The following is a 15881-nucleotide window of genomic DNA, read 5'->3' as shown; positions in this document are numbered from 1 at the left end:
CCCTTATTTTATTCTTCACTGAGCTCCAGACTCACGCATAGCATTCACTGGCTGATATCTATTTAGTATCTCAAATTTAACACAGGCAAAACGGAAGTCTTAACCTCTCTAATCTTTTCATTTGTACTATAGGGGAGCATCATCCTCCTGGTAGTTCAAGTCACAAATCTAACAGTTACTCTTGACTCATTTTTTCTCTTGCTTTTCACATCCAATCCCATCAGTAAGTGCTGCTCCCTCTACCACCAAAACATATCTTGAGTCTATACAAGTCTCTCTATTTCCACTACCACTACCCTCTTCCAAGTGACTGACTCCTTCACTTAGACAACTGCAAAAGCTTCCTGTGAATCTCCTTGCTTCTGATTTTGGACACTTAAATTCTCCACAGAGCAGTCAGGATGAGTTTTAAAAACAGATTAGCTCACTCTGTTACTAAAACCCTCACGTGACTTTTCCACTGCACTCACTGTAAACATGCTTAGCTTGCAGAGCATCTCCTACCCACCCACTGCCTAAGTCCCGCTCCCATCCACCTTGCTGCACTCACACGGGCCTCTCTGCTCCCTGCACTAAGTGTATTCCTGCCTTAGGGACTCTTCATTTTGCCTCCTCTATCTAACATGCTACATCCTCAGACTCTGCCTGACTTACTCCTCTTATCATTCAAGTCTCATTTCAATTGTCACCTCCATAAAGAGATCTTCCTTCATCACCAAATCTAAATTAACACTTCCCCTCCCCTACAAAGGCCCTGTTACATCACTCTGTTTTACTCTCTTCCTCGTACTTATGTTCATTTCTCAGATGTTTTCTGCCCTATTTCTTCCCTCTTCCAAGAAGACAGCCACCTTATCTGTATTGCTCATCATAGTATCTCTAGTGCCTAGAAGACATGGGGCATGTAATAGATGCCCATGAATGCACATAAAAGATGCTCTATGAAAAATGCCTCTTGTAATTTAAAACTAAGAAAAATCCTTATATACTGAATAATTGGTATATTTTCTTCCAATAAAAAGAACTGTATAATCCACTATGTTTTTCTTTTTATATTGACATGTAGGAAGCCCACTGATAAATTTAATTTCAATATCAGCTACTGTATTAGTCTTGAGTCAAAAATTTCTTTTGGGACTTTGAATTTCTATTTTCATTTTAATAATTCTAATGCATCCAGATGTTTTAAGTCATTTCACTTAAGATCCTTTCTAGAAAGAGGCATATAGGTATATAAGTAAATAGAAATGAAAGCTTGAATGTTCTATAGTTGTCCTTTTTTTATTTATACACAAAAGAGTATACTAAACAAATTGGTAGGTGTCACAATACTGAAAATAACTACTATTATAGAAGGTGGAAAATCTGTCTGAAATTTAGTAAAATCATTTATTTTACCTGAAGAATTGGAGGGGTGGTAAGTTCACTATCATGAAAAGATTCAAGGAAAGAATGAAGAGCCACTTATTAGGGATGTTGAAGAAGGGGTTCATTCATATAAAGGAGTTGGATTAAGTGACCTCAAAGTCCTTTCCAATCCTGAGATTCACTGACTCTGTGATTCAACTCTTGATGCCAAATTACAAAAGAAAAAGTTCAGCTTTAGGCCTTAGTGATAGCACATAATGCACTATGTGGACACACACCACACATTCTTATAAATTCTAAAGTGTTGTTATCAAGTAGACATCTCAAATCATTGTGACAACACTGTGATGTCTTCTAAATGTATGCCTTTTTCATATTTGCTTCTTGTTGAATTAATTGGTATGCTTTTTCTAATTGTAGAAGAGACTTAAATATATGAAGGTGGGGCTCATTATCATAGAAAATTATGATTGAAAATCTATAGAAAAAAAGAACACAAAATTAAAAAAAAAAGTAGGTCCTGTGTTGTAAAAATGTCTGCAAGAGGTTACAAACCATTTTGATTTGTAAAATAGTTTGGAATAAAAAACCTATGTCCATAGCACTTCCTTTGAAAACTTTTTAATAAAGTCTCAAATGTAGAAGGAAATGAAGAGAAATAAAAGTAAATAATTGCCCCAAATGGCTAATTCTTCAGAATGCAAATGTGAATTGAAGATGTGCTCTAAGCCTGGCATTTACATTCTTCATTCAGAATGCAGCAAATGGCCTAATGTGATTAATTATTTATTAGCGTGACTCTTTTCCACAGAAAGATATAGGCTAACACTCATCTTTAATATTTGTGGCCTCTTTTATTCCTCAATATATGAGCTTGTTCTTTTTTCTATTTTTTTTTTTTTTTGCACTTTAAAATGTCACTGTCTACAAGTTATTCCTGATAATTATATAAATAACCTAAAAACTCTGTAGGCACCTTTAAATCAAGAGATTTTTAAAAAAGTATTAATTAACTATGCTTTCTATGTGCCAGGCACTGTGCTATGTGCTAGAAATACAAAGATAAACTAAAGAAGGTTTCTCCCCAGCAGAGTTTGAAGTTCAGTAGGAGAGGCAGATAATAAAGAGATTAATGTGATCAGTGAAATTAATAGTTATTGATGAGAGCTCTGGAAAAAGGAGAGTGTGTCTAGTACTGATAGGAGTAAGAAGAACGTAGAAAAAATTCAAAGCAGAGGCGACCCTTGCACTCATACTTGAAGACATTCCAAGAAGAGCCAATAGTACACATCAAAGTATGAGAGCCTGAGAACACTTATCCTTTCACTGTAGTCACACTTGAGCTCTTTCCATTCCTCAAACATTCTAAACTTGTGTCCATCTCAGGGACTTTGCATTTGTTATCTTCTGCCTGAATGCTTTGACCCTAGATCTTTGCATGGCTGGCTCCCTCTTGTCATCCAACTCTTACCTGCCATCTGCCCAAGAGCCCTTAACAACAGCCCAGTTCCCCATTCACTCTCAACCAGATCATTTGATTGTATTTATATTACAGTATTTATCACTATTGAAAGTAGCTTTATTCATTTCTTTGCTTATATAATTGATGTCCTATCTAGAATCTCAGGTCTATGAGAAGCCAGAAGCTTGTCTGTTTTGTTCATCAGTGTGTCTTCTGGGCTGAGAAAAGTCTCTGGTATATAATGCATATTTGCTGAATGCATAAATAAACTATCATCTTGGCCTCAAAATTAAGGATGGACTCAATCCTGAAAAAGACAGAATTCTGGCAGGACAGAGTTGGTTAGAAGGAAAGCAAGACAGCATTTAAAAGATGATTTCAGTAACTCAGCTAAGAGATTATTAAAGCCTCGACTCAGGCAGTTGTCCTGGGAAAGCAGAGTTCTAAGAGGTAAAAAGAAGACAAAATCTGCAAGGTTTTAGGACTATTATATATTCAGGGTAGAAGCAAGAATCTAGCACTATTGTGTTTAACAACTAGTTTGATTGTAGTTACATTCAGCAAGGGAGGAAACACCATGAGAAGGAGCAAGAAGGGTATAAAGGGCAAAGGAGCTCATGAGTTTAGGCTTTAAAATGTTGAGTTTAGGATGCCCATGGCACATCCAGGTAGAACTATCAAGTAGAAAGTCAGAAATATAAATATATTTCTGAGGTTTTTGAAATACTGATATATTTCTTTTAACTAAAACACCTGTATAAAGGGGACATTTTGAAAGAACATTAAAGTCTAGTGGAAAATTCTCTCTTCTGAAAAATATCCTCTGATCACCCCTGGAGTGAATTGCAGGCACTCTTCCTTGGTGCTCCAAGAGTAGTCTGTGCACTTATAATACCACGTTGTAGTTAGTTGCTTGCTTGGCTGACTCTTCAGTTAAGCCATGAGCTCCACTACATACAGCTGTACATTGCAGACCTGTGAGTAACAGTTTTGATCATGTCACACCACTCCCCCAGTACTAATTTCTCCAATGAGTTCCCACTGCCTAAGAATCAGCTCCAAATGCTTTAGCATGGTATTCAAAGCCCTACATAATTTTGTCCTAACATATCTGCCTAAACAATCTCACTCTGTGTTCTCTAAATGCTTGAATAAACTCTCTGCTGAGCCAAACCAGTTATGTACATTTCTGCAGGGTCTGAATATTGATTTTGTCATGCCCTAGAATTACTCCAACTCAGGGATGATGACTGGCACTAACAAAGCTCACAAGAGACTGATGTCTAAAATCAGAATGCCAATGAAATAATTTACATTGAGAAATTTAATTGCTGAGCTGAACTGATGTTCATGTTGTCCTGACCAGTTCATTCCTCCCTGTAGGCAAACTACATGAAAAATCTAATTATCAAAAGGTTGCTTGATGAGTGTGGAGTCAGAACAAGGGGAATTACATGAATAGAATATCTGATGGCGTCCATCTCTGCTAGCCTGTGGTCAAGAGAGCAGGATCCTTACATAGGATCCTCTCATCAATTTGACTTGGTGCCCTAATCTGGAGAGTTCTTGGATGGACAGAGTTGTTTGATCATCATTTGTACTTCTCTTTAGATATGTTAATAGATTGAATAAATTTATCATCAAGCCTTGCTGGACTAGAAGCCTTACAGTTCTCATTATGGTGACTATCCACATCTGTGCTTTAAGTATGTGTTAATTTCTAGTTTAACTCTTAGAAAACAGTGCTATTTTCCAAATTCCTAAGTTTGGAAAAGTGCCCCCCATAAATTAGTAGTCTTCTTTGCTCTGTGGCCCTGCCCAGGAATCAGCGCCTCTGACCCCAGCCTCAGAGTGCCCTTCCTTCCCTGAAATCCTGCAGCAGCCTTTGCTGTGGACCACACATTTGGTGCACAGCCCATGTTACTTGTGCTTGCTCTTTAGCTTTTCATATGCTTGTGGGGTCTTGTCATCTGGTGTGTAATTTCCCTTGGAGGACAGAGGTGTGCATTCAATATTTGTGTGAGTAATTAATGATGAGGTCTAGATTTTCATTTTTCTTAGTATACCACTGGTTATAGCACCTATTCCTTAGACAGCGTTCTGTTTGTAAAATGTATGGTTATTATTATTATTATTTTTTGAGACAGAGTCTTTCTCTGTCGCCCAGGCTGGAGTGCAGTGGCATGATCTCAACTCACTGCAACCTCTGCCTCCTGGGTTCAAGCGATTCTCCTGCCTCAGCCTCCTGAATGTGAGATTAAAGGCGCGCACCACCACACCCGGCTACTTTTGATATTTTTAGTGGAGACGGGGTTTCACCATGTTGGCCAGTCTGGTTTCCAACTTCTGGCCTCAACTGATCTGCCGGCCTCAGCCTCCCAAAGTTCTGGGATTACAGGCATGATCCACCATGCCCGGCCAGAATATGATTATTTCTTTCACAGCTATGCTTGAAAATGTCAGCATTATTTAAAATTGCATCCTTTTTTCAGGATAGTTTACATATTTAAAACAAAAGGAAACAAACTCCATCTCTAAAACCCGAGATGATAATATGTGGCCTTTATTACAGGATGCCAACTGTAGCAATTTGGACTTTATTTTCCTAGACTTGGATCACAGGTCAAGCAAATGGTCATATAACATTTTAATGACTTTGCCCTAATATAAAAAGAGAGAGATAAACAGAATAGGCTGAACTTTTTGTATGAGGACCTGTAAATCTTTGACCTCCCTTGACACAGCATACTTGGATCCACACCATATGCAGTGTCATACCCACTGTAGACATGTTATAAAAACTAATTGACTTGAAAAATAGTATGAGGTGTATTCCATGAGACCTAGTAATGCAAATAGCGCAGAGAACTCTGCTACTACTTTCCTGTTAGCAGAGTATCTTATTTAGGAATATGAACCCAATATCACACCATTGGCATCTGAAAATGGTTGAGGGTTCAGATAGCATCTTAGCAAGAACTTTAAATATAGACTTAGAAGTCCTGAAGTTTAAACCCATAAGTGAAGCTTCACTTACATATGCTGACTGTTTTGTCTCAAGTGTAATAATGCTATGGCCGTTACTCAGCCTCCTTTGAAGTTCATCCTTGTATTTATCCCTGGATTCTATGTCACACTGCTTCCTTCCCATTCTTGTTTTCTTTCCTTCACTCCTTAAATAAATGTGTATAGTACCCCTTTCTCTATCAGAAGAATTATGCTAGTTGGTGATAATACAAAGATGAGATGTTCTTTTCCTCAAAAATAAGTGGGCTTATCAGTAGGCTTCCTACAAGGCAGTACAGGAAGAGAAACAGTGGATTACATGGTTCTTACCTAACAGAAGGAAACATACCAATTCTCCATTAAATAAAATTTAGTTAGGTCTACATTATGAGATGAATTTCTCATGTAGCATCTTATTGGAGAGCTTTCGTTTCTTAGTTTTCTATGTGTATTCATTTCCAATGTCTAATGCCAAGGATAATGCGGAATATCTTTTTCACTAATCAATCATTTTTTGATTCTGTTGAATATCAGGGAGAAATCTTGGGGCCTGAAGATCTATTTTGTGAAAAGGGCCTGGGGAAACACCTTAAACTATCAAAATCATCTTCTCTTGGTTATTGGACAATAGCTCTCATACACCCAGTTCTTGGTAGATGGGAACAAATGAGACACTGAGTTCACCTCTCCTATGCATGACCATCATCCCTTCGTCTTTTCTCAAAACAAATACAGTTGGGTGGTGACTAGGCACAAAATGCTGCCCTTGTGAACTGAGAGAAGAAAGCAGAACATAGTGGACTGACAAGCAGAGAATGCTGTAAGAGTCTGTCTGAATATCCAATAACATTTGGGATTTTTCAGGAGAGCTGCATGATGTAAGCACAAGGTGTTATTAAAGCCAGTCCTGCTGCTAAAGGCAATGTGGAGAACTGGGGGCTTCTTACTTGCTCCTTAAACACCCTGATTATTTTCCCGGTAAGGACAGTATAGAACCCTGCTGTCTGAAAAAGTTACAAATAGGCCAACTATGTCTTCCTGTATTTATGCCCCCCTGGTTTTACAATGCTTTCCTCCATTCTTGGATTGAAGGTGGAGGAAGGTCTGCCCACAGAATGACCAGCTCACCTTTGAAGGTCTTTGTGGTGCCGGAGGCATCACAAAAGGCCCCAGGTAAAAATAAATTACTTTCCTCACAGTGATTATCACAGTCATTTAGACTTTACCTGAACTACACGGTTCCATCATTAAATTCTACATAATGGAAGACAGGAGATCTCACCTCTTTTACTACACCTAAAACCAGCCAGGCATAATTCTGCTCTCTTATCTATGGCCTAGAAAGACACACCTGTAATCTGTATTTCCTCTTTCTAAATGTGTCAGCCTATTTATTATAATTATTATTACTGTTGAATCTGACTTATACCTAAAGTTCCCTTGAAGCCAACAGGCTACATTCAATGCTTACAAATAAGTTATTGTAAAATGGATGTAATGATAGTAAAAGTAGCCACCACACTGAATGAGGCTGTTTGTATACTAGACAACAAAATGGATTCATGGTGTTACCATGGAGAGAATGGAGAGGTTTTGGACTCATTTTAAAGAAGGTGCCTTTATTCTAAGTATACCTTTAAATGAGTAACCTGAAACAAATGACTTGTTTTTTTACAAAATTAGAACAAACTGAATATACATCTCTTTAAAGCTGGGCTATTACAGGGACATAACAGTAAATGCTAACGTACATACTGATGGTTGGCACGTGCAAATGAGCATGCTGATCGCTAGTTCACATCACGGTTCATTATGACATACAACTGACAGAAATCAAAGTTAAGCAAAAAACAGCCACCAACTGCACAGTCTTCCCTCCATATGTAGACATTTTACCTCACAATCCCCTTTGTGATTAGCAAAAAGCTTGCAAATAGAGGCTAAAATAAATAATAAGAGGACTATGAATTACTGGCTAATTTTAAAATGGCACAGAACCTTGGAGAGGGCAGGAAGCACCAGCTGAGATGAGTACATATTTCCCTAGAGCATTTTAAACTATCTTAAAGTGCACGCGATGCATTGGTGAATGACTGCCTCTGAGAAAGCACTCTGATCTTGGAAGCTGAGCGGCACAAATACTTGGCTTGGAAGAAGTTGGCATGGCAACTCTGCATTTGCAACGGTGAGTCCCAGAGTAAACAGGTGCATAAAACAACTACTTGAATGAGTTTGCTTCTCTACAAAGTGGTTAAATCTCATAAAGCATTTTTTTCACTTCTCTTTTTGAAAAGTACAAACACTCAGTTTAATAATGTAAGGCAGTTCATTTGCTAACGGGAGAAGATATTCATGACTCATGGAAAGATTTATTCTCTGTACTTTCCCTGTGTAAATAAGGTGACATTTAGGCAGAAATATATCATTTTCCCCTCACAGTAGACACAATTCTCCACTGACTGGAAAACAATACCTCCCCCATCCCCCAAAGCTTTCTGTGTATGTTTAAAAAAGCATATTCCCCAAAAAATAATTGCTTACCTGTTAGCAACAGGCCCCTTGAAATCTGGGTCATATGTCCTTGGATCACCTGCGTTTAAAACAAAGACATTTTAAGCATATAAGCCAGCAAATAAATTAATATAAAATATTAATGAAGAAATATCTACATATTGGTTAGTCCACTGCTCAGTGCAGTGATGAATTCATACTTTGGTTTGATGAAACATAAGTATGTCTTGGTCACAGTTGTCAATTCTTTCTCCTCTCTCCAGCTTAGAAGGAGGACTGGGAAGAGTGGTTAAGGAACATATTCCATATACCCAGTGAATGTATCCTCCCACCATACTGAGTATTAACATTAAAGATTGTATCCAGGGTAGCAAAACTTGAAGCCTTTATGGTCTGCAAAACAATTTTACCATCTTCCATCACCAAATGTTGCTGAGGACTTGTGAGGTGCACAGTTCAATATGAGATGCCTCCTTATCCCAGCTCTCCCATTCCTCTCAGTAGATTAGAGTTTCCTTTGAGAAGTTCAAATACTAGTTACTGTTGGTCTCTATCATGTTGGCTGTATGGTACATAAAAATTAATGTTCTATTATAAAAACATTTTTATTGCAGTTTTTTCAACCTACTGGCAGACTTCATGCCATCTGGGAAGGTGCCCTTGTCACTTTACTGCATTATGATTGTGATATATTACCCTTTTCTTTAAACAGTGAAAGTACACATGGAATGGCTTTTTTCTCCCTACATGTACTGTGTGGGCAGACCCAGTAACAAGTTATGTAAAGTCATTGCCGGCCAAGGGTGTGCATTTTGCAATCCCCGACTTCTTGACTCTTCCCCTACAACCTAAGCACTCCCACCTGTTCCTCTAGGGATTCGTCCCTATAAAAAGGTCTGGTCCTGAATAAAAGATAAAATTTTCCTGTTTGAGACAGTTGATTTGTACTTCAGTGCCAAGTTTTCTAGCACACTGTCTGCTTCTCTTTTTTGGACAGCTTATCTGAATCTGCCTCACTGCAACAGATAATATTAAAAGTGTTTAAGTCTACTTTATCTGAGAACTGACCATCCCTCTGTCCCCCAATCCACAGGAGTAGGTCTTTAGTAGTGACATTTCTTCTTTGTGCCTGTTTTCTGGCCATGGCCAACTGGATCTGGTTCCGATATTGGATCCAAGCTGGGCCAGTCAGATTCTCAATCCCAGGAATTTAGAATTAGAATGGACAATGAGTTATTCTCAGTAGAAGACTGGAACTGCAAAATATAAACCTCGAAAACAAGAGAAGCAGAGATATCTGGCTTTCAGAAAGAAGTTATTGAAGTAAATGTTCAAAGAGAAACAGAGATGATGGTCCTAATGGCATTTATCTTGTGGTCTAGTTCCTACCTGAAGCCCAGTGTTGAGTTTCATGAGATACCTTATAGTCTTAAACTGCGTTCCCTTTTCTCACTTTTAACTAGTTCAGTTGGTTATATGTAACAAAAGAGCCAAACAGTCCTATTAATAATTTGTTCTCTCTTGGCTTACATTTTAACTATTTATTTTAACGACATTTTTTGGATCCTTGCCATGAACACTGGTGTGAGGATATGAAGAGGAATTTTTCAGACTAAGTCTGCCTTTATGAATCTCATACTTGAATAAGAAATATAAGCTCGAGAGGGCCGGACATGGGTGGCTCACACCTATAATCCTAGCACTTTGAAAAGCCAAGGCTGGTGGACTGCTTGAGGCCAGGAGTTCCAGAGCAGCCTGGGTAACCTGGCAAAACCTCAAATTAGCTGGGCGTGATGGTGCACACCTGTAGTCCTAGCTATTCCAAAGGCTGAGGCATGAGAATCCCTTGAACCCAGGAGGTGGACGTTGCAGTGAGCTGAGATTGTGGCACTGTACTCCAGCTTGGGTGAGAGAGCAAGACAGATGAGAGAAAGAAAAGAAAGAGAAAGGAAGAGAAAAGAAAGAAAAAGAAAGAAGGAACGAGAGAGAAGAAGGAAGGAAGGAAAAAAGGAAGGAAAGAAAAGAAACATAAGCTGGAAACATCATTTCAACACTGTGCAGTAAGAGCTGTGATAGAGAATGCTGTGGGGCACAGGGTGGGTCACGAATGAACAGGCTTCACAGGCTCCTAACACTCAGCTCTGGCTTCATTTTCTGCTCATGCTCTGACCCTGTGCTCTTTGACTTGAATCTTTCACTCTGATTTTGAACACTAATATTTGCATCATTCCTGGTTCTAGATTTCAGTTCCCTAATCTGTCTGAATAGCTGAAATAGCTCAAAAACTTTTAGGGGTACAAGATTCCAACAATCCCCCATATCAAATATTCTAATTCCATAGATCTGAGGAATGGGCCTGAGAATCTGTATTTTTAGATGGCCCACTAACTGACTCTGATGCACAGAGAGATTTGGGAACCATTAATCTATTTGATTTTAGTCTCAATTTAATAACTACATCCCAGTTTACACACTGTCATTATGTCTAGTTCTACTTAACAGACCAACCTAATGGAGAAAATGAGGAGAAAAGCAGGTCATCATGATGTGTATGAGTTTTGGGAGACACTACCATTAGATGTGAGGAGCCAGTGAAAGAGTTTTAGGAAGAGACACAGACATTCAACAAAGTCAAATAATTTCAAGAAAAAGGAAAGATCATAAATTCTATAAAATTTATTCTTATTTGTACCAGGGACTACCGTAAGTTCTTTACATGTAGGTCTGCCATCTTGCACAATTCCACATAGAACGCAATGTGAATTGTACTTCTCTGAGCACTGCAATGCAATAACCCTCGTGTATTTATTATGTCATTTAATGTTTCTAAAAATTCATGCCATTTCAATGTAATAAAATATGCCATTATTATTATTCTATTTTACAAATGAGGAAGTTGGGGTACAGAAAGGTGAGGTAATTTTCCCTAGCTCACTCAGCTAACAAGAGGCGGAGGTGGCATTGGAAGGCAGACTGTCCAACTCCAAAGCCTGTGTTGAACCATTTAGCAGTAAGTTGCTCATTGGTCATTTTAAAGTAATCCCACAGATGAGTAAGGAGAAGACAGGTTTAAAGGGGTTAACAACTTCTATTGATTTTGTAATTATTTGCTGTTTACATTAAAGGTAGGCAAAACCAGCTTGAAAGTATTTAGGCTGGCTTCCAATCTTCCTGTGATTTGTACCTCACCAAGTGAGAAAGTGGATTGCAGTGTAAATGAAATGCCATTGTCAAATCTGCCTGAAAAGCTGACATTTGCTGATTGTAAATCCTGGCTGCTTTATATTTCAGTTGAAAATACACCAAAACCAGTCAAATGATAAGATTGAGCTGATTCTGTATAGTAATGATAGCTGGAAAGTGATTACTTCACCCTGCCCCCATGTGCTGGCAGAATTTGTATTATCATGCAAATTTTTTATATCCTGCAAATCAATAGAGGGCAGTGCTTTTATAGGGGCCCTCACGTACTCTAATTGCGTACTCTAATTGCGTCTCTGGAATAAATAGACTGAGGGGCCAGCTAAATGAAAAAAGCCACAGTGGTTCGCTGTCATGTGGCTTAGCTCCTTGAATGCAATTCATATTTCTCACTTAAAGACAAAAAACCCTAAAATTATACAATATTTTATAAGCTTCTTAAGTCATTTGACTTTCTGATCACCAAGTTTGTTGTCTTGCAACAGTAAATTTAAAATCATTGAAAAACATTTATAAAAGACAGCTACACATTTGTTGTTGTGGTTAACAGTTGGTATTGCAGCCATACAATGCAATTTCCAAACCAGAAATAATTCATGAAGACTAAGGAAAATAGTTCAGGTAATTAATTCAATTCATAGGGGCAGATCTCACATGGCTCCATTGAAAGCAAATGGCAAGATAAAGCAGCCAGTGATGCTTAGAAAGACTCTTTTCTTTAAAAGTAATCTGTTTCTCAAAGAAAATGACAATATAACTACCATTGATAAGCTATAAAAAGTAAAAATCCAAAACATTTGATTTTATTCCTGCAGCAATATTCTCCTTCTGAGAACCTAATATTAATTCAGAGAGCAAAAAAGGAACTCAGGTGGGATGAATACATGTTCTAGAACTTAAAAGGGACCTACTGTGAGTAAGCAGGTCAGATAACTTTCCAGTGAACATGGAAAAATGGAGCAGTACAAAATTAAGACTTTAATATACAACAATAGCCAGCAGAGAAATGTGAATAATTAAGTACGTGTTTTGTTTTATTTTTAAAACATGCTTTATAGTATGTCTATAAAAGAGGGCCTGTCATTTCATTCAAAGAAAGGGTTCTGTTTTCCTCTAAGTCTCACCAAATAATAAGGAATCATGTTCTTAGCCATTTCTTACAGGATGATGTTCCCACTTCTTAGCCCAACACACATGGCTTTTTACGATACGGCTCATCTCACCAGTCTTATTTCTTATAATGCCCCTCTTTTAACTTGATCTTATGCAATTCTGTACTATGTATGGTTCCCCCCTTTTCATATTCATATTCTGTTCCCTCTGAGTAATGTGACTTTCTCCTCCTTATTCCCTTGGTGATGACTAAAGGAGGCCTACACTTCCCCTCACAAATTTCCTACTGATTCTCAAGAAGGACAAGAACAAAGACATTCTACTGGCCACTGTGCCAAAGTGGGCCAAAGTGAATTCCACCCACTTTGACAGGAGAAGAATCCTGAGAACTTTCAAAGAATTCCATTCCAAAGCAGCTAATTCCATTAATCTCTAAGACACAGTACTTCCATTTGCATTGTTGAGCTTAGGACACTATAATACAGGTTATCTGTTTACATGTTGTGGTAGACAGAATAATCGCCTCCCAAAGATGTTCACATCCTAATCCCTGGACCCTGTAAATGTTACCTAATATAAGGAAAGGGATTTTGCAGATGTGAATAAATTAAGGACCATGAAATGGTGAGATTAGCCTGGATTATCTGGGTGAGCCCAATGTGATCACAAGGGTACTTCTATAGGGAAAAGGGAGGCAGATGAGTCAAAGAAGGAAATGTGACAACAGAAACAAGGCTGGAATGATGCAATGTTAGAAAAACTCAACTGGCTATTTCTGGCTTTAAAGATGTAAGAGAGTCATTAGCCAAGGAATACAGAAGCTTCTAGAACCTGGAAAAAGTAAGAAAATGGATCTCCCCTGGACATCCTGCTAATCCCTTGATTTTAGCTCACTGAGATGTATTTTGGACTTCTAACATCTAGAAACGTAAGATAATAAATTTGTGTTTTTCTAAGCCACACTTAGAATTGTGTGGTAATTCATTACCACAGCAATAGGAAGCTAATACACATGGCTATTTATCCTACTGGATTACTACATAGTTTCTCTAGGGCAGAAATGAGATCTTGGTTATTTCCCTGTTCCTGTTACCTACATTAGTGCCTGTTGTACACATAGCAGGCATTCAGTAAATATTTACAAGATAAGTTTTAAAAGAATGTCAATGTAATTTTGATATCTTATATATTTAATTTAGATTATGAAAATACAACTAAAGGATCAATCTTGGCAGTCACCAGCAAATCACTTTAGATACATTTCAACTTAGATTAAAGGAAGTTAATAGACTCCTAGAAGTGCACTGATGTGAAAAATTACTCCCCTTATCACCAACACTAATTCAGTATCTGATTGTAATGTCAAGGCAAGTAGAAGCTGACAAAAGAAGTAAGGGAGAAAGTATCCCATATTGGTGAATAAAAACTGGGTATCAAATTAACTGGTATAAAATGTTATTTCTACCATCTATAAGCAGTATGATCTTGGGAGAATTACTTTTTGCCCCTCTAACCTTCCATTTTTTCATCCATAAAATGATAGATAATGGAGGGAAAAAAAGTTGGGAAACAATTTCTACCTTCAGAGGGGACCAACTAACATGGGAAACAGTAAAATGTAAATTACCCACATAACTAAAGCGATCAGTGTAGAATCAGTACAAACCAACTTGTTGAATTGACACGTTGGCTACAAATAATACCAATAATTCTAGAAGGATTTCAGTGACTAAGCTGGGTGTGATGGTTATGGAATAACTTTTAGAAGGAGAGAAATTTTAACCATACTTAGAGGAAAGAATGTGTCATGTGTGAAAGCTAGACAACAGCACATACTTAGCTGTAACAAAGAGCTATGCCTAGGGGACAAGACATGACAGCAGTTAGAGGAATTAAGCACATTACCAGGAGTTGGAGAAGGACTTACACCACCCCCAAAATCTTCTAAATAAGCAACATAATTGTTATGTGTTTATATATTTGATGCAGAGGAAATAAGAAAGTTAAAGCAGATGAATCAATGAAGAAATGGCTGTTGTATTTCAGACATAAGATGGTAGATGCCTGGCTGAGGCTGTAGCTGTGAGAGAGGATGAGGTAATTCAGGAAGCGTTACAGAGGAATACATTTGTTGGGGGTGAAAGAAAGGGCATGGTACCCTACTTCATCACCTAATGATGACAACGCCTCATGCAGAAAATGATGAGCATTCCCGAAACTCATCTCAGGCAGAAACATGACCCCACATTGGACATGGCACAATTAATGGAAATGCAAATGAGATTCCTTCAGCACTGATTCCAAACCAAACAATACAGTGGTATCATGACCTATGATGGTTGTTTTTCCTCCCAGTCTGAGTAACTTCCTAAACAAGAGATGATGAATCACCTTATATTCTACCAAGAATGTCAAATCTCCTGTTTTAAGAAACATTTTCCAAATCACTAGGATGTTTTTTAAGTAGTTTGCATCATCATTTGAAATAATTTGCTCTATATGAACACAAATCATAAACAATTCAGTTATAACCTTAGAAGTAATAACTAAAAGAAGCACCTCAAAAGAAAAAATATATAAAGCACTCAGGCTGCCTCTTAACAGACCGATTTTATAGGCAGTGCTGAAGAATGGACGTTTAGGGGGCATTTGAAATGCACTTTTGAAAAAATGATTTTTCTTGATTAGTGTGACAAAGCAGTGAATTTGTGCTATAGAACAGCCATGAATTATTGGATAATCACACATCATCTCAGAATAAATAAATTCTGAATCAATATTGATTTAAAAAGAAAGTCTGAAAGCAAACAAGAACATGAATTGAGCTTGAAGGTTATCAGCTTGGGTTTTCTAACATTTCTTTCTAGCTATATTTGTATTTTATTGCTCAACATGAATCACTCAAAAAAAAAAAGACCTATGAAATACTCTAATTACATTGAAACAACTCCTTATTTTCCTCTAGTTTCAAAGGTTATGCAATTCATTATCATGCCAGGCCCTTTTCCCCTACCTTCTAAAAAAAATAACAACTTCACAATTAAAGATGGAAAACGAACAGCATACGCATTCGCCCTAAATATAAAATAAGTGACTTCATCTTGCTTTTCTGAGTGCGGAGTTCAGGCAGCGGCACAGTAAATGAATAAAGATTGGGGAAAATGATAATTTTCATCATTAAATAAATATAAAAATTAAGTTCTTCTGTAAGAAGGAGAAA

General features: G+C 37.7%; 1 protein-coding gene across 6 annotated transcripts in view; it reads right to left on the bottom strand.

Annotated features, from left to right (window-relative positions):
- The window catches only part of SLC44A5 (solute carrier family 44 member 5), a 521022-nt gene that overhangs the window by 132576 nt on the left and 372565 nt on the right, over window positions 1-15881 (bottom strand). For all 6 annotated transcript variants that reach the window (XM_063697637.1, XM_055367164.2, XM_063697642.1 and 3 more), the window contains one exon: window positions 8378-8426. In XM_063697637.1, coding sequence (XP_063553707.1) covers window positions 8378-8426 — 49 coding nt within the window. The remainder of the gene's footprint in view (window positions 1-8377; window positions 8427-15881) is intronic.

The sequence above is a fragment of the Gorilla gorilla genome, chromosome 1 (genome assembly GCF_029281585.2).
Source record: "Gorilla gorilla gorilla isolate KB3781 chromosome 1, NHGRI_mGorGor1-v2.1_pri, whole genome shotgun sequence".
Classification (NCBI taxonomy): domain Eukaryota; kingdom Metazoa; phylum Chordata; class Mammalia; order Primates; family Hominidae; genus Gorilla; species Gorilla gorilla.
Note: the sequence above shows the minus strand (reverse complement) of the source record. Positions and strands in the feature narration are given on the sequence as shown.